The 19149-nt window shown below is 36.6% G+C and overlaps 1 protein-coding gene across 5 annotated transcripts in view; it reads right to left on the reverse strand.

Annotated features, from left to right (window-relative positions):
• The window catches only part of AP1AR (adaptor related protein complex 1 associated regulatory protein), a gene marked incomplete at its 5' end in the record, with an annotated part of 36033 nt that extends 24306 nt beyond the window's left edge, over positions 1 to 11727 (reverse strand). For 3 of the 5 annotated variants that reach the window (XM_079154657.1, XM_079154658.1, XM_079154656.1), the window contains one exon: positions 11571 to 11725. In XM_079154657.1, coding sequence (XP_079010783.1) covers positions 11571 to 11653 — 83 coding nt within the window. Of the gene's footprint in view, positions 1 to 11570 lie in introns of all 5 variants that reach the window. The other 2 variants (XM_079154660.1, XM_079154659.1) reach the window with 1 other exon arrangement.
• Positions 11728 to 19149: the final 7422 nt, after the last annotated feature.

Genomic DNA, 19149 nt, shown 5'->3' on the forward strand with positions numbered 1-19149 from the left:
TGTTAGCATATAAGTGGGTCATACTGTACAAAGCTCCCAAAATTTACTTTAAAAATTTATCAGCACAGAGCAATTTAAGATTTTTCTATTATGTAAACACTGCTTAAAAATAAAAATGGGAAGCTAAAAACCACCATTTTCTGCATTCATATTTGTAACATTTAACTAAAGTTACTGAATCTCTAATTTCATTTATTATGATAACACAACAATGCCTTTAGCAAACTCCCAAATTCAGTACAACAGACATTCTTGGAGGTGTGAATGTTTTAAGTATTGCAGGAAATAACATAAGAAAACGACAATAGTAAATCTAGGGATGCATCCACCCCCCACTCTTGGGTAAAAATCAATAGTAAGTTATTATTACTGATAACTTTGGCAGGAAAAAAGGGGAAAAAAAGAGTATAAGTCCCTGAACTAGATATAATATATGAAAATATCTCAACTAATAGATTTTTTTAGTCTTAACAACTATCATTCAATAAAGAGTCATTCTCATACTTAGGTAAGAAAGAATCACCTTGTTAAAAATGAGTATTATTGAGCTTCACCCTCAGGTTGACACAGAGTCTGGGGGCAATATTCTATTTTGCTTACCTATATGTTTATATTTGTGCCAATACTATAGGGTTTTAATTATTAGCACTTGTTGTCTGATAGGACAATTTCACCTTCTTCAAAATCTTGTAATCAGTTTGTTGAGTTCCAGGAAAATCCTGTTAAGGACTTCATTGGAATTTCATTGAACTTCTAGTCAATAAAGAATACCTTAAGCACAGGGAGTCTTTCTAACTATGAACACTGTATTCCCCCCATTTATTTAATAGGATTTTAAAAATTGTTCTAGTCTATTATTGATTTATTCCTAGTTTGCTTGTTATCATAGAAGATAATTTTAAAATATGCATTATTTATTTGTTGCCAGTATATAGGAACGCAATAAAGTTTTAATGCAAATATGAACTAGCATTTCACATTGCTATGTTGGAAAAAAAAATCCCTGACAATATCAAATGTTAGGGGAATGACAGAAATTCTGTTGGTAAAAATATAAACTGGTATAATTTGAAAAAGTTTGGCATTTTCTAGTATATCTGAAGATGTGTATAAGCTATGATTTTGCAATTCCACTTGTAGTTACATATACCTAAGAAGTCTAGTACAAATGTATCAGCCACTTTTTTTGTTTGTGTGGTGCTGGGGATTGAACCCAAGGTCTTATGCATGCAAGGCAAGCACTCTACCAACTGAGCTATATCCCCAGCCCTACAAATGTATCAGAATGTTAACTAAAAAAATAAAATAAAATAAAAAACAACCCTGGAAATAACAAAAATGTCCATCAATAGAAGAATAGATAAATTAATTATGGCCTATTCATAATTATGTTATGAAACACTACACAGGAAGAGAAATAAGTGAATGAACCAGAATTACACACATGAAAATGAGAATTATAAATTAACATTTCCAGTTAAGAATCACTATCCTTGATCAAAGACAAATCAATGTTTATTGTATTTGAAGTAAATTATAGAGAAACAGGAATACAATTCTTTTCTTCAATCTAGAAGAATAAACCAGCCTTAGAAGTTAGCTGCTCCTGCAAGTGCCAAGAACCACAAGAGTCCTAGAGAAATGAGTAGGCATAAATGCATAGTGAATGTATGAATAATGTATGCAGCCAAATTTGAGGCTAGGTAAGTAATGATGAAAGATTGGTTAGGGTGGTGTGAGATAAGTGGATGGATTTAAAAAATGAGAAGATAAACATCATGAGGTTTTTGCAGATGGGATGAAAATCAAGAGATGATGGGAAGTGGTGGCAAAATTCCAATAGAAATATAATATGAAAGCAGGAGTCTAGGGTAGAGGTACAAGAGAAAAATAAATGTGGTAAATCCAAGACATACCACTTCCAGAAGTAAAAGAATAGGGTATATAAAGTGATGTGAGATGCTAGAGAGTCCTCCGGAAATAGAGCAGTATCACACAGAGTTGAGTTGTGAGGAAAATAGTTAATGTCATATCACATGCCTTGGTAGGGGGAAGTGAGAAATGATGTGGGCAACAACCGACCAGTCTATTCAAGAGCATATATATTTAGTTGTATCAATTAAGGTGAAAGCTGAGCAATTGAAACAAAAAGGCTTCCAAAAATGATTTAAGAAAAATAAAAGTGCATTTTCCTGCTTTATTAACAAACAGGAACTCTCCAAAATCATCCATTCATTTATACATAATCCTTATGTCCTCAAGAGCTGTCTCTAAATGAAGTGAAACAGGTTTCTCTATATCCATTTTGGTACTACTGAGATGTGAAAATGGACTCAAAACATGTCAAGGATTTTAGAGAGGCTGAAAAGAGGTCATGGTTGGTTCCTGGGACCTATACTCTAATAAGTGGTGGCACATAAAAGAATTTGAAGAGTTTGAAAGCAATATAGTACAGAAGTGGAGATTCTTATAAACATATTTACTTGTCAGTGTTATCAAGGTGTCAAGATAATCTTTTATTAAGATTAAAATCTGTCTTGTTGAAAACAGACTGAAAGTGTAGTTTTTTTATGCTTCTCAAGTTATTTTCCATAGCAGGCAAACTAAAAATTTCTCAAACATTTTACATTGCTATTGCTCTTTCTCTTCATATTCTTCTATATTGCATCTGGGAAAATACAGGAATAAAGTCTTTCCCTATATCTTCTATTTGACAGTATAAATAAATGATGAAGAATCAGGGCAAATGGTTCCAAAGTTTATTAAAAATTAAAAGCTTCCCATGACTCTTCCCCACCCTCCCTACCCCGAACAAAAGACTGGAAAGGTTATAAATCAGTTGCCTGGCAAAAACTATTAGAAAGATGATGATGGACATATTGTTTTCAATTATTATTAAATATTTCAGTGGAGGTTTAAGCATTCAAATTTTAAAAGGATAAAATCAATGGAGTTTTCCAGGTAGGGACAGCACCAACATAGGTGGTATTACGGTTAATTTTGTTAACCCGACTAGGCTACCAGATGCCCAAGTATCTAGTTAAAAATTATTTCTGTGTGCACTTGCAAGGGTGTTCTGGAACAGATTAGCATTTGAATTGGTGGACCCAGTAAAGCAGAAAGTCCTCTCTAATTTGGGTAGGCATTATCCAACCTGCTGAGGGTCTGAATAGAACAAAAAGGGTGGGGAAAGGCTGAATTCTATTTCCTGCACTGCTTGAGCTGAGACCTTCCTTGGTTTTCTCCTGCCCATGGACTGGGACTTAGACCCAGAGGCTTTCCAGAGTCTTTAGCCTGCAAAGGGAAGACAATGGGACTTAGCCTCCACAACAGCATGAATCAATTCCTCATAATAAATCTCATTTTATATCCATGTAAAGGTACAGCTATTGGCAGATATACAGGTATCTTTCTACTGGTTCTGGTTCTCTGGAAAACCCTAACATGAGTGGTAAGAGAAAAGTAACAATATTTACTGTTTAATAAGCTCCTCCTAATGAAGACAAACTTAGGAAGAACAGATATTCAGAAAATTAATTTTATGTCTTGGATGAGAGTAAACAAATCTCTCTGAACATATTAAAGACAGAAAATGAGCTTAAAAATTAGTCACTGCCTTTTAAGAGCCTGATTTATGGGAAACTATTAACTAGAAAGGACCTTAAAGGTCTTTTATTTCTCACTCACCATCTGCAATCTGTGTGTAGCACCTGAAATTATTCATCACCTTCTTCTTTTGGAAACTTGTTATTTATGCATCTATGATACTGAATTTTTTAAAAAAATTTTTTTTAGTTGTAGATGGATACAATACCTTTATTTATTTATTTATCTACCTTTATTTATTTTTATGTGGTGCTGAGGATTGAACCCAGTGCCTCACACATGCGAGGCAAGTGCGCTACCACTGAGCTACAACTCCAGCCCCTATGATACTGAATGTTTAAATCTTATTTCTGTTTTTCTCTGGGTTACTGAATGACAGGTATAACTATGAATTCAAAATATATAAACATGAATAAAAATTGATCCAAGTGCCCAAGATGTTTACAGTCACACAGATACATTGACAACTACTGTGCTTTGAGAGGGAAATGTTTAGATGAAGGATATCAAAAAATCACCCTGAAGAAGAGTTTAGATAGGTCCCCAAGAAAGGGAAAGAGGGGTTTGTGGAGAAAGGACTAAAAGGGGTAATGAAAAGAACATCACTTTTCGAGGAACTGAATTCATTAATTCAGTCAACAAATGTTTATTGAAAATGGACCACCAATATGGACCTACCACTTAAGTAGGAGGTGAGTGTTTAAAGGTAAGCAAAGCACAGCATGAACTCCTTCCTTTACACTGAGAGCAGAAGACAGACATTAACCAAATAATCTTATCATTTGAGGGATAATTATAATCCAAGGAAGTACTCAGAAGAAAACATTCTATGATGATGTGAATTCTTATCACCTAAGGGGCTGGAGATGGAAAGAATTCTGTGGGAAATTATTCTTAAACTGGCATATAAAAGAAGAGTGAGTAAAAGTTACTTAAACGAAAAGAGAAAAAAATGGATTCAAGGCAGAGTGTAACATAGAAAACAACAACAACCAAAAGTAGGCAAGGAATAGATAATGTAGAGTCTTAGAAGTTACATTAAAGATTGTAAAGATTTCAGTCTTTAGACTTTAGATAGCCTTAAAAATAATTTTCTGCTGTGTTTGTCATAGATTTGCATTTAAGATCACATGGGTGCTGGAGTGGCTCAGGGGTAGGGTGCTTGCCTAGCACGTGTGAGGTACTGGGTTGCAACCTCAGTACCATATAAAAAATACATAATAAAATAAAGGTATTGTGTCCATCTACAACTAAAAATATTTTTAAAATAAAAGATTACATGGATTCCAGGATGCAGGATAAATTGAAAAAAGTCAGGAATAGATGTGGATAGACCCACTCAGTAGTTTATTCCCTCAGTTAATAAATATTTATTGAGGACCTATTATATGGCAAGCACTGCTGGAGTACTGCAGATATGGGAATAAACAAAGTCCCTGACCTCATGCAATTTATACTCTATTATAGGGAGCAATGGGCAATAAGCAAATAAGTACTCAGTCTACATAGTCATGGAGTGATAAATGCTATGAAGGAAAATAAAGTAGTGCCAGATAATGCTGAAGGAGGAAGAGTGCTATTTTAACACAGGATTCTGGAAATCTAGGCAACATAAGATGACAGCTTGGATTAAGGTGGCAGCAGAAAGAGAAGTGGGTGGATTAAAAAGCTATTTAGGAAGTATAGAAAAACATCTGGTCCTGAAGATAGAATGCAAGTGTGGGACGATGCAAAGTAGCATCAAGACAACTCCTAGGTTAGCAGCTATGTGCGTGCTATTCCCTGAGGAGTACAGACAGTGAGAAGAATCTAACACTTTTTGAGGGACTTCCAATATATAATGACTGAGAAGAAAATGGACATATATAGGGGACACAGATTTAAGGAAAGAGGTAGCAAGAAAGGGGAACATTAGCTACCTTGAAGATTACGTGAAAAGGAAATGGAAACATGAAGACAAGACTAGACAAATCTTATGTTGTTAAGTGGAAGAATTAGTGGATAAGAAAACAGCTGGCAGGAGACTTGGGATCTAACTAAAGTCTTATGGTTCTTTCTCTTTGGTTTTTAGAGTAGAGAAACACAAGCTCAAAAGGTACCACCAAGAAGGCAGAACTACAATAGAGAAGACAGCAAGGTCTTCCCTGAGGCAGAAAGGATGGAAAGATGTAGGCAACATTCAGAAGGAATTATCTGTAGGACTTGATAACCCAAGTGTGAATGAAAGGGAGGAGTTTAATATGATTGTCAGGTTCACAGAATATTTTACCACTCAGGAGGGGAAACAAAGTCATAGTTAGGGTTTAAAAAGAGGAAACGGTTATGAGAAGGAAATAAAGATCAGTTTGGCTTTATAAAATGAACTTTATAAAAAGTTATATTTGATATCCAAGTGGAAATATGCAGTAGGCAATCAGATATTTCAGAGCTCAGCATGAAAATGATTGAGCTCATTAGTATATGCGTAGTAGGTAAAGTCATATGTTTTCACACCATTACCCAAAAGGCACATTAGGGAGAAAAACACATTAAGGAAGAATATAGTAAGGTTCAGAACAGAGCTGTAGGGAGTCTTTAAGCTATAACACTGAATGTGCAAGATATTCATATCCATTTAAATCCACTACTTCTTTCTTTCCCAACTTCTGAAATTTCAAGAAATTTCTTATATTTTCATATTTTTCAAAGCTAACAAACATGCAAAAAACCGACATGAATCTCTTACAAATAACATTATCAATTACTGTACTTTAGTGACATACATTATGATAAAATATTTTTAAAATTTTCATTGTGATTCTATATGGTCTCTTAAAGAGTCAACATAGTATTGCTGAATGTGTACTGAAGCATGAGTACATGGTGTTTTTGCCAAAGTTAGGGAGTTATCTTGAGACCCATAAAAGAAAATGAAGAACAGAAGAAATCACTATCTTATAGATCCTATAAGTTCATAAATAATACTATTCATTCAACAAACATTTGATATTGAGAATGGAAAGAGATAAAGATACAAATGCAGTATTTGAATTTGAGGACTCTCAGTCAATATCATGCTACATACTAGGAGTTGGCAAACTATGGCACATGACCAAGTTTACTATTTCTGTCAATAAGGTTTTATTGGAATATTGTTACTACGCATTTCTTGACACATTGCCTACAGCTGCTCTTGCACCAAAATAGCAAAGCTGAAAAGTTACAACAGAGACTGTACAGTCTGCCAAGCCTAAAATACATACTATCTGACCATTTACGGAAAAAGTTTGTCAACCCCTGATGTGGAACCTGAAGAAAATATTATTTCCTCAGGGAGAAAATGTCATCTTGGTGGGATGGAGCAAATTTTATAGGAAAAGTAATAGTAAAAAATAAGTAAAAGCTCACCCAAACCAGGAAACAAGGAAGAAATATCACACATAAAGGCACAGGGTGAGAAAACACTGTATTTTAAGAGAACAGGAATAATCACAGTTCATCTGGTACAGAGGAGACTGCAAGATGCGGCAAGTGAGAGAATGGCAATGAATAAGGCCAGCAAAACAGGGTAAGGTTAAGTAACCTTCTCAGAAGTTTAAACTCGATACTACTCAATTCAAGGGTAATAATTAATCAAAAAAGTTAAAGTACTAAGATTCCTGAATGAGCTATATTTTTTGGAATTAGAATAGCTTCAATGTTATTCTTTTAATTTTTTTCCTCACTCTCACTGATTTGTATTGACATGATTTTTTAAAATGAGAGGATGAAGAGTAAGATTATAGATACCAAAACGCACAACTCCCATCATCCTGAGTATACCAACAAAAATTATGTTGCATATTTGAATGCTAGGCAATTCATCATGCTGTCACGGGAGGAAAAAAATTGAGAAATTTACCTGTAGGAAACAGGAAGTTGCAGGCAGTCATAAACAAGGGAATGGCATGATCCAATTATGGGTTTTAGAAAATCTAACTCCAGTGATAGAAGAGCAAGATGGGCAGAGAGACACTATAGGGGAAGCAGTCTGGAAGCTACTAACTAGTCAATAGGAAAGGCAATATTCAAGGCACAAGTGCAGAGGATGGAAACAGGTTTTGAGGTATAAGAGGAGATCGAACAGAGTATCTGCAGGAGTATCTCTTCAGGAGGCAACTGAAAATAGGTGCATGTAGAAGGTAAGATTTGGAAGTGGTAGTTGTTCAAAATTGTAGAAATGGATGAAATTTCTTCTGGGAATGTTAGCACTTGGGTTAAGGGAATTAATAAAAGGAAAAAAGACAGGAAAACTCCATATTATTAATAGGTAGATAGAGTAAGAATAACTAGGAAAGTATCAGAGGGAAAAAAAAGATAAAAGTGATGCTACAGAGGTCAAGAGTACAATTTCAAGAAAACAGCTCATTACACAGAATAAAATAAGGTTGAGATATATTCAGGGATCTTCCAGTGACAAAGTACAAGATAGTGCATGGAGAGATAGCAACCAAATGATTATAGAATAAGAGTCATGAGATGTTTCTTAGAAAGGATAAGGGATCTGAATTCAGAGGGAACTGGGCTACAATTCTAGCTCTGTTATCTTGGAGAAGTTAAACTTTCTAAGCTTCAGTTTTTAACCTGTAGTACTTGTATAGGTTGAAATCATTAACCCAAAAATCCCAAATCAGAAACTTTCTGAGCTCTGACATGATGTCATAAGTGGGAAATTCCACACCTGACTTTATGTGATAGGTAGCAGTCAAAATGCAGATGCACTAAAAATATCATATAAAACTACATTCGGGTTGGGCACGGTGGAGTGCGCCTGCAATTCCAGCAGCTCGCAAGGTTGAGGCAGGAAGATTTCGAGTTCAAAGCCAGTTTCAGCAAAAGAAAAGTGCTAAGCAACTCAGTGAGACCCTGTCTCTAAATAAAATACAAAATAGTGCTGGGGATATGGCTCAGAGGTTGAGTGTCCTTGAGTTCAATCCCCGGTACCAAAAAAAAAAAAAAAAAAAAGATTGAAGTTTAAAAACAAAAATCACCTTCAGGCTATCTGTACAAGGTATAAATGAAATATAAATGAGTTTTGTATTTCCCATTGGGTCCCATCCCTAAATATCTCATTCTAAAATCCTAAAAAATTCAAAATCTGAAGCTCTTCTTGTTTCAAGCATTTTGGCTATGGGATACTCAATATATGATAATACTTATTTCTTCATAGGAGTGTGGTGAGGAATAAATGAGGGAATGTAAAGTACTTAGAACACAGCCTGGCACATACAAAGTAACTGACTAAAATACTATTAACATTATTTTAGTTGGGAAAGGAAAACCATGAAATCATGGAAACTATTTCCTAAGGCAACTCTGCTGCTTGGAGCCAAAAAGGCCAACAACTGTTAAATATTGAGGAGGATAAAAAACATCATCATACACTTACGTTAAACTACAGAACATAAGAACTGGAATTATAAAGCAACATAAAGATGGAATTAAAACACAATACAACAAAACATAACTGGGTCCTCTGTCTGACAAAAAATAATACTAAGAAAGGGACACAATAAAAGTCTCCATGAAAGATTTTTAGTAATGCCCAAAGAAATAGAAGAACTGACCAGCAGGTGGAGCCCTCTAGAACGTGTTGGTAGGCTAAATTTCAGTAAAGGATAACTCATTATATTTTATTTCTTAAATATATTTTTAAGAACCCTGTTTTATCACCAAATAACCTTATTAACAGTAAGATTTCCAATGTATACCTCAACACTGATACTAATATTTTGACTAACAGACTACTATCATTCACTGATAAACTAATATTTTGACTAATGACTCTAGAATATAAAATACTAGAATTCTGTAGTATTTTTGGTTAAATCTGGTTTTGAGATTGGATAACAGTGATCTGATTTTGAGTACTCCTGGGAAATCTGCAAGGGTAAGAAACCAGGCTTTGGATCATAAAGCACTCCTGTGAAGTCCAGCTTAAATCAGCCTACAAAAACCTATCAAGCCCTATTTTTCTACCTGTGGTCACTATCATCACATATAAAACCAAGTCAAGTTTTTGTTAACTATGACTAAAGGAAAATCAAAACTTACTAGATAGTTAAAAATAGCAACAAAACAGAGAGACAAAGTTTGACCTTATTGTGTAAATAATTATATGTATCTAAATGCTTACAAAAAGCTGCTAAAAAAATGTTAAGATTAATATTAAATGTACATAATCAAAGGATTCAAGTAAGGGAACTGTCAAAACCTATGTTTATAGATTAAAAGAAACAGGATCAATATTGATTGTATGATTTCAGATGACAGCACCCACAACCCAGATAAAAACCCATGTTTTAATGACATCTATGGACGTTTAACACACTGACTCACTGATTTCTTCCAGTTACTTCTCCATGCTACCAAGCTCATGTGCTCAGGGAGCAGAAGCTACACTTTTAATGTTATAAGGAAAACATAATTAGTTTGTAAAAAAACTGTGATAAAACAAAATTCCACAGAATCTATATTATGTAGTCCAAAGGCAAACGTAAGTAATTTTTGCCTACCCATTTAGAATTAAGACCCGCTCTTCTTTTTAAAGGTTAGAATTTAACCTCCTCAACACAAAGACAAATAATAAAAAAGGCACATATCCTGCTATTGGGTGCATGTAGTCCTGAGGGAAGTTTATTTAAACAATTTAACTCTATGGGTGCACACACGCACAAAAGTTAGAAGTAAATTTGATTCTGGATGACAAGACAGCTATCATGCCCCCCTGTAACAGTGATAGCACATAAGTCAGGGAAACCAGAAGATCAAATCAGGCAGAAAAATCTGTAAATCCTCATACTTCCATTCCAGGACAGTCACAGTAAATCCTTAACTACTTTGCATCAGAGAGATGACACAATGCCTGATTAATAAGTGAATCATATTTTATTTTATGAGACCTTCATTACCCAGTGATTCAAATTATAAATCATTTAGCTTCTGTCTGTTTATGCCGAACACCTTATTACTTAATACTATTGCCTAAGTGGGGCAGATGTGGAAAACTCAGCAATGTTTAAGAAAGTGCAAACTAGTTTATTCCCTACACAAATTGGCTTGGTTCAGATTTTCCAATTGTAGGTTGGGATTCCTGGAAGATAGTTATTAACAACAAAGTCAACTTTAAAGGGATTTGCCCCGATTTTTTCAATACTCTATTAAATAAAACACAAAAATGGAATGACTATAAAAAATTTTTACTATATGGTGTGGATAGAAAAACCTTAGCATATCCCAGTTTTACTCAAGGAGTGAGGTTCCAAAATACTTTGATTTACCTAGTGTGTGTGGGTAGCAGTCACTGCATGGCATTCCTCTCCAAATTTCAAAATAAAATAATGTGAAAAAAGTGACATACTGCCTCACTTGTCATCAGTACCCAAAATATGAATGCCCAATGGAAACTCAGTTATTTAGCAACTCCTCCTATCAAAAAGTTCATCAGTGCCTGGAACCTTATTTTATTTCAACATCTACTTAAAATCATCTGAGGCATCAACTTTGGAGCCAAATTCTCACCTGCTTTGTCAGGACTAAGGAGGAGATCAAATACAGAGATACCAACTTTGGCATTAAACCCAAACTCAACGTAGGGTGTGTCCAGGTGGCTGTAGAGCTGGTCCTACTGCCCATCAGCGTAAGAGTGCACCAGCTCCCTCGAGATGATGCCTCCGGTGACTGCTTCCCCGCGTGACAAGGGGCCTAGCGGGAGTCTTGCTTGGGGCGGTAGGAACGACACGCCGCCCCCTACTCAACCTCTTTCCCGAGGAGGCCCAGAGACCGCCCCAGACCCAGGGCCTCCACGACCATCACCCCTCTTGACTTCTGTTAGGCTATAAGGGTAGCAAGGCTCTTGGACCCAACAGTTGGGGCACAGTGAGAGGGTTCCCTGCCAGAGGCTGGAGAGGAGTCACCGGGCTGGGCCAGTCCCCTAGCGGGCTTACCCTCCGCCGCCTCCTACACGCTGCAGCCGCCCCGCTTCCTTGCGGAGCAGCCCGAAGCACTGCGTCCAGCAGCAGTTCCCCATCGCATGCCTCCCAGGCGCCGCTGCTGCTCCTCCTCCTCCGGCTCAAAGCCCAAACCCAGGCCCGGCAGCCGCATCCGCGCGGCACGAGCCGAAGGAGGGTTCGGGAACCTAGGGCGGGCTGGCCGGAGCGCGGCAGCGTGAGGGGCTGGGGCAACCGCAGGGACGAGGCGCTCGGAACAAAGGCAGCGGTTAGTCCAGAGACCTCCAGGCCGTGAACGCGCGGGAGAAGAGCGCGGGGCTGCGGGGTTTCGACTCTCTGGCCGGCCGCATGGCCTTGTCGCCTCGGCCGCCGGCCCAGAACGAATGACCGCCTCCCGCCGCCGCAGTAGGCCAGTCCCTGGGAGTCTTTCGCCCAGGCCCCGCCTTCCCGCGAGCCCAGGCCCGAGCCCGGCGGCCGGGGCAGACACACCCCCGGCCTCTCCTGGGCCCCGATTGGGCCACTTCTTCGGAAGCCCCGCCTCCTCCGGCGACCGGTCCTTGCGTCATTTCCGCCAACTACCGGTTCGGCAGCCTCAGCCTCCGACCTGGCTGGATTGCAGGGTGTGGGTGTTGTATTTTTTGGACCTTGATCAAACTAGAAAGTTTCCTTCTTTGCTTGAAGTTTCTGGGCTCATGGCCCCGAGCGCTCCAAGCGTCGTACGGTCAAGGCTCAGCCTTCGAACTTTGTACTAAAGCCGTGTGAGCGGCTTACCTAGAGCCTCAGGCCAGAAGGCAACGAATGTGAAAGGCATTGCTCTGCAGCATATGCTTAGTTTTTTGTTAATATTCAACCATCGTTGGGAATAGAAGCGAATTGAAATTACGTTGAATTAAGAATTTTTTTGATCTCTCAGTATCACAATTTCCATACAATGTACTAGGGAAATCTTATTAATGGTACACTACTGTCCACGTTTTGTTTTGTTTGAAATCATTGAAATCTTCAGGTTATTTTAGGTGGGGAAGTTGGGATCCAGAGAAAATCTGCAAGAGAGCTTTTCAGGGGCACCAGCCTTGTCAATTATCTGTTCAGAATTGTTGCGGGAGGGAGGGCAGAAAAAGCATCCTGACCTGTGGCATCCCTCTTAAAATAGGTGGTTTTATTTTATTTTATTTTGTTTGTTTGTTATTGGTACTGGGGTTTTAACCCAGGGGTGCTCTATCACTGGGCTACATCCCCAGCCTTTTTGATTTAAGACAGAATCTTGCTAATTGCGCAGGCTGGCCTCGAACTGGTGATCCTCCTGCCTCAGCTTCTCCAGGTGTTGAGATTACAGGCGTGAGCCATAGCTCTGTGCTTCAGATGCTATTTTAAAATCAGGTTTTTGTCAGCAGTTTGCCTTAAAATCAGACACAGGACGTGGCTTAGTAAATACGTAGTCCAGTGGGCAAGATGCTTTATTGACTAACCAGATACGTCAATTAATTAATATTTTAATTAATTCTAATGAAATTGTTATATTTTAGAAAATTGTTATTAATGATAAAATGTTATTTGAGCTATTCACTTTCTTCTTTCTTGAAATCTAGACCACCTTGGATTTCAGTATTAGCACCACTTAACTAATTTTATTTAGGACTTACTTGTTTTTTGTAATCAAGTACATGGGATAATATTGGCCCGGTGGTTTGCTTCACTCCTTGAATGTTGGTGAAATGACTGAATGACTTCCTAAATAGTGACTATTCTCTTTGCCTTTTCTGGTCTCTGGAATCAAGCAAATATATTAATGAAATAGTCTTTAAAGTTTATAAATGTTTAAGGAAACGGGTACATCTATGAAATATTACTCGTTAATAAAAAGGAACACATTATTGATGAACATATCTTGAATGAATCTGCAGGAAATTATGCAGAATGAAAATGCCATCTGAAAGCCTGTATTTGGCTATGTCAATATCCTGGCTGTGACACTGCTGTATATTTTTTTAAAGATATTACCTTTGAGGGAAACTAGATTAAGGTGATATCTATTATCTCTTAAAACTGCATGTAACACCACAGTTATTGCAAAATAATAAGTTCAGTAAGCTGGGTGTGGTAGCAGAGCAGGCTAAGGAGAGGATTGCAAGTTCCAGGCTAGCCTTGTCAACTTACTGAAACCTTGTCTAGCATGTACAAGGTCCTGGGTTCAAGGCTCAATAATACACACACATCACATTCAATTAAAAATTCACAACTGTAGACTTAATAGAGCATTCTTCCTATAGGCATTATTATGAAACTTTATTAAAAAGTTAATAAAAAGTTTTTTAAAAAGTGAATCTGCTTTCTCAGTTGAGGATATAATATTCAATATCAATACAAATGACTAAAACCTTTTCAATGGATTCCACTAAGCATAGCAATGTAAATTCAAACAATGAGAAGTCATTATCAAGTTCAAAAATTTTACAAATGAAATGTTAAGTCTTTGCAAGAGTACAGTGAAACTCTGAAAAATCATTTGGAAGTATTTTACAAAAGTCAAACTAAATGCTTAATGATAGAAGGATGGCTAAATTTTCTGGTATGTTCTTTTTATGTAGTCTCATAAATGTTTTTTGAAGAACTGGTAATATGGAAAAAGCTTTCTGACTAATATGTGAGAAAAGTTAGGATAGGAAATCATATGTTACAAGTCATGTTTAAAACAAAGCACATGCTTCTTTCTTACATATATTCCTAAGGAAACAAAGTCTTGATAAACAAGAATGCAAATCAAAACTACACTAAGATTTCATCTCACTCCAGACAGAATAGCAATTTTCAAGAACAGGAATAATAACAAATTCTGGTGAGGATATGGGTAAAAAGAAACCCTTTTATGTTGTTTGTGGGTCTGCAAATTAGTATGACCACTCTGGAAGGCAGTGTGGAGATTCCTCAAAAAACTAGGAATAGAACCACCATGTAATTTAGCTATCCCACTCCCTGGTATTTATCCAAAGCAATACAACCACCTCAATGTTTATAGCAGCACAATTCACAACAGCCAAATTATGGAATCAACCCAAATGCCTGTCAATAGATAAATGGATTAAGAAAATGTGGCATACACACACACACACACACACACACACACACACACACACACACACACAATGGAGTTCTACTCAGCCTTAAAGAAAAATGAAATAATTTTCCCATAATTGCATGGAAATGGAGAATACACTGGCCCATAAATGCATGGAAATGGAGAACATCATGGTAAGTGAAATAAGTCAGTCTCAGAAAATCAGAGTTTGAACATTTTCTTTCATATGTGGAAGCTAGAGCAAAATAAGGGGAAAGAAAGTGGTCGGAGAAGGAATCAGATATCTTAAAGATAGAAGGAAGATCAGTGGAGTAAAAGAATGAATGATGGAGGAAGGAAGAGAACAGGGAAGATAAATGGAATGAATTTAACAAAATTATGTTATATTCATATGTAAAGTTACCAAAGGGAATTTCACCTTTATGTGTATATAGAAGAAAGGAAATTTAGTAGAGAAGAGAGAATAAGAGAGAAGAAAGGAAGAAAAGGAGGAATGGGGATTGAAATAAAATTTCTTACATATATGATTTTGTCACAATGAACCCAAATGTATAATTATAATGCTTTAATAAAAATGAGTTATTTCAAGATTGTGAATTTGGGGAGATTTTTTCTAATTTTGTTTTCTCAGTTTAATGATCAATTACTATTTAATAAACTTTTAATGTGGTTCATCAGAAGAAAAGATTAGTGGATAACCAGTTAAAGTTTGATAACAAATGCAGATGTTTAGAAACTGATGAGATCTTACTTCAATGTGGGTGGATAATAAATTGTGGAGAACTACTTAACATTTCAGTTTTAGAAACGTATTAGATGAATTACCAAACTAATATAAGGAGTTATTGGAATTTATCGTCATGCACTTTTTGACGAAATTTGATATCAAGAATCTTATCTTCATTGTAATGTAGCTTTGAAAATTTGTAAACATTCAGTTAAGTGATGGTCTGCTATTGGTTAAGCAAAGTTGTCAGGAAGAAACCCCACAGTTGGAACAGATGTTTGGGAAGTAGGTGAATTTTGTTTTACAAATGAGAAAGAGTCTCTAGAGGAATGAAATAAGTTGCCCAAGTCATACAATAGATTAAAATTATAACATTAGGAATATCCAGTTCCGCCAATAAGGCTCATATTCCTATAGTACTATTCTCCTAACCCTTAAATTTGGGCAGAGGTATAAAACCAGTAAAGATCATAGTCAAGAGTATTTCAAATTTTATGTTTTTAATTCATCACAACTTGAGAATTCATTTATATCATAACTGGTCAAGGAGAATATTCAGTTTACCAATAAGAGACTATCTTAGCAGTAAGAGATTCTCTGCAGTGATTGCCCCATAAAGTCAGTTTTCTAGAGAGACTGTGTACCCCAGCTTCCTGGTTTCATGACTTCTCTTCTGCAACTCCTTCAAAAATCCCTTTTCTAGTATTTTAGTATTATGATGTCAAGGGAAAGGGTTTTTTGTCCCTTATAGACCCTCAGGAGTCAATCAGGATGCACCTCCACTGTCTTCTGGATTATGTGGTTCCAAATTTGATTCTCTTATTTGCTCAGAACTCTTTTTATTAACTATTAACCACATCTTCAGTTTGAGATCATCTGTTACTATCAGGTCAGTCTGATTTGATAGGTAGTCCCTGTAAGGGGAAGAATTCTGTGCTCTCTCTTCCCACACTAGTAGACTGGAGACACAAACTCATCCTTTTTATTCACTCCATAGTTCAGATTACCAAAATTTACAGAGTGCTAGAATGAACACTGTAAAATAGAATAAGATAATAAAACTTACCTTTGTTTTTAGGATAAATGATTAAGCATATAATGTACTATATATACTTTTACCGTAATTACAATACCACAAATATAAATGTTAGTTATTATTATCCCCACTGAAGGGATTTTCAACAGCAAGTTATACTTTCCTTTATAGCTACATCCCTGGCATCCTGTGGGGGAAAAATGCTAGATTTAAAAAAATTCTGCTGCTCAGGCTTGCCCCCAGGTATACTCCATACCACCACTTGAAGTCAAGCTCTAAGACATGCAGCCTAGAAAGAGGAAAAATTTCCTCAAATCTCAGGTCTTGTTTGTCCCATGATCTTCTTCTTTGCAGAATGGCTGAATGTCAGAATATTCACTGAAAAAAGAGGACACCTTGCCTTTTACCAATTATCAGTGTCTTGTCCTACTCAATGGAACAATCTTTATCTTAACCCAACAATGTGGTATCATTATCCTAAAGACTTGTTTATTTAATCTTAAATAATACCATGTGAAAGACCAATAATCCAGCCCTGGTTTAAAATGACCCAGCATTAGGTAATTCTTTTGTACGTATTTACTTATATTATGAAGTGGAATTTGAGTGCACTAAACTAGTTTCAGCTCCTTAGCAATTAACAATGGCTTGAATAAGAGAGAATTTTATAAATCTAAGTAACAATTTCAGGCACATCACAAATTAAATAAACTGTGTTTACAATAAAACCCCAAACATTACTCACAAAGTGGTCTGAAAGAACCAACTCTGCCTATAATGCAAATAGCTTTTTCATTATCAGTGTTTTGACTTCCTAAAATTATTCCTCTCAAATCCCTTTGTTTTTCATGATGATCTTTTACTTTACATTTGCATAACCTAATAGCTAAATAGACCAAATGGGTGATTTTTTTTTCAAGAAAATAGAAACAAAGCAATGTGCTTAAAGGTACAAAGGGGAAATTACCTAGCTCCTCACTCAATCACCATTCTTCTGGCTTTTGAGTGTGTGATGAGTTTCATTAGCTGGTCAATATTTCTCAATAGAAAAAACGATTTTCTTCCTTCTTTGATCACCCAACAATGACATTTCACAAAGAGAGAGATTAATAGGAACAGTTACACGATTGCTATGGTGTCCCCACTGCGCAGAGCATGTTCCAAATCTCTCATGCCAATTCAAAACCCACTAAATTCAAACAGGGAAAACCTACTTACAGATGAGGTAGGTCAATGGTGAATAATACAAGAAGGAAACTCTTAAGGTCAAACAGATATGGCTACTATAGGGAGCAGGTACCACCCCTGAAATGAGGAAAAGTGAACAATGAAGGAATTTAGAAATTTAGAGGAAGGTTCTTCTTTTCTGAGAAGACACATGGATACCATAAAAACACACTGGCTGCCACTGTGGTAGTGGAGAAGATGTCCTCTTTGAACTCACCTGAGTGAGTTAGGGAGCACTTGCCACTAAAGCAGGAGGGTTTTAGTCACTTCTTCCAAGCCTGTAATTTCTCTGCAGAACCCTTTATTGGCAGATTCTAACATTGTACCAGCCAGCTGAAGGAAGAGAATTCGCTGAGTCCAGTTCTAACATCAAAAATCAGAGCAAAGAAGGGTGGTAATAACTATCACAGGGTTTTAACATCCTCCTGGGGACAAAACCATGGACCCATACAAGGATAGGAGTTGAGGAAGAACTCCGTGTAAAGCTGGAACGCTGGATGATTTCACTCACCTTTGAAGAAGTGATTGGTGGGGTAGGAGTAGAAGAAAGCCCCACACTACACTGGTAGAAAAAAAGGAAGTTTGTAAACAATGATGTGATCTGGGTTAGAAAAAAAAAAACCCTATTTTCTTTCTAGTTATTGAGATAGAAATTGTATCATTTTCAGAGTCTTGCAACTTAAAGCCAAAAAATTGGTTTTGGGGCAGTGACATCATTGAGATTTCTTGGAAAGCAAAACAAATTCATTCTGAGTCGGGTACATACCTTTCACTCAGGTTGTACAGGATTCTCATGGGTATCAAACCACGCTGATAATTAAACTGCAATTACATGTTACAAACAAAATGCCATGATTATTGGAAGACATTAAGAAATAGCAGCAAGAAAAAAAAAACCTTATGAATTTTATAGAATAAATATAGTAAAGCAATCAGATGGACACTATAGTATGTTTATGATAGTGTCATTAAAAAGAAAGTGAGAAAATACAAAAGAAATAGTAATTAAAATATAACTAACAAATTAAAAATAAGAGCATTGAAATTAAATTAGAAATTTCTGCTTCCAGTTAATATGTAGAGGGACATGAAAGACACATGGTAATAATAAGAAAATCCCCAACACAATTAAGGTCATATTTTCTATGAGGTCAACAAGGAGTGATGAACAAAAGTAAACCCAGATGAACTAATTTTCAAAGAGAAATGAGGTATTCATAATTGAATAGAAAGTCCCAGCGGCTTTCTTCTGAGTATTAGGTGCCTGGTCTAAATATGGGCAGATGGAGAGTTTGCCTGTCAAAAAGGAGGACCAACATTGAGACAGCAGTGTGGATTCATGGGTTTCACTGGAATCTGGAAGAAGCCTGTAGTAAAGATTTTCAAAATGGCCTCACCAATATATCCCATCCTATATTCACTTCCCCACACTGTGACACTGACATTCTTCCTAATGAGTGGTAAGGTCCAAGATCATTCCCTTTTAACTGGTCAAGTTTGTGACGATGGC

The sequence above is a fragment of the Sciurus vulgaris genome (genome assembly GCF_902686455.1).
Source record: "Sciurus vulgaris genome assembly, chromosome: 9".
NCBI classification, from domain to species: Eukaryota; Metazoa; Chordata; class Mammalia; order Rodentia; family Sciuridae; genus Sciurus; species Sciurus vulgaris.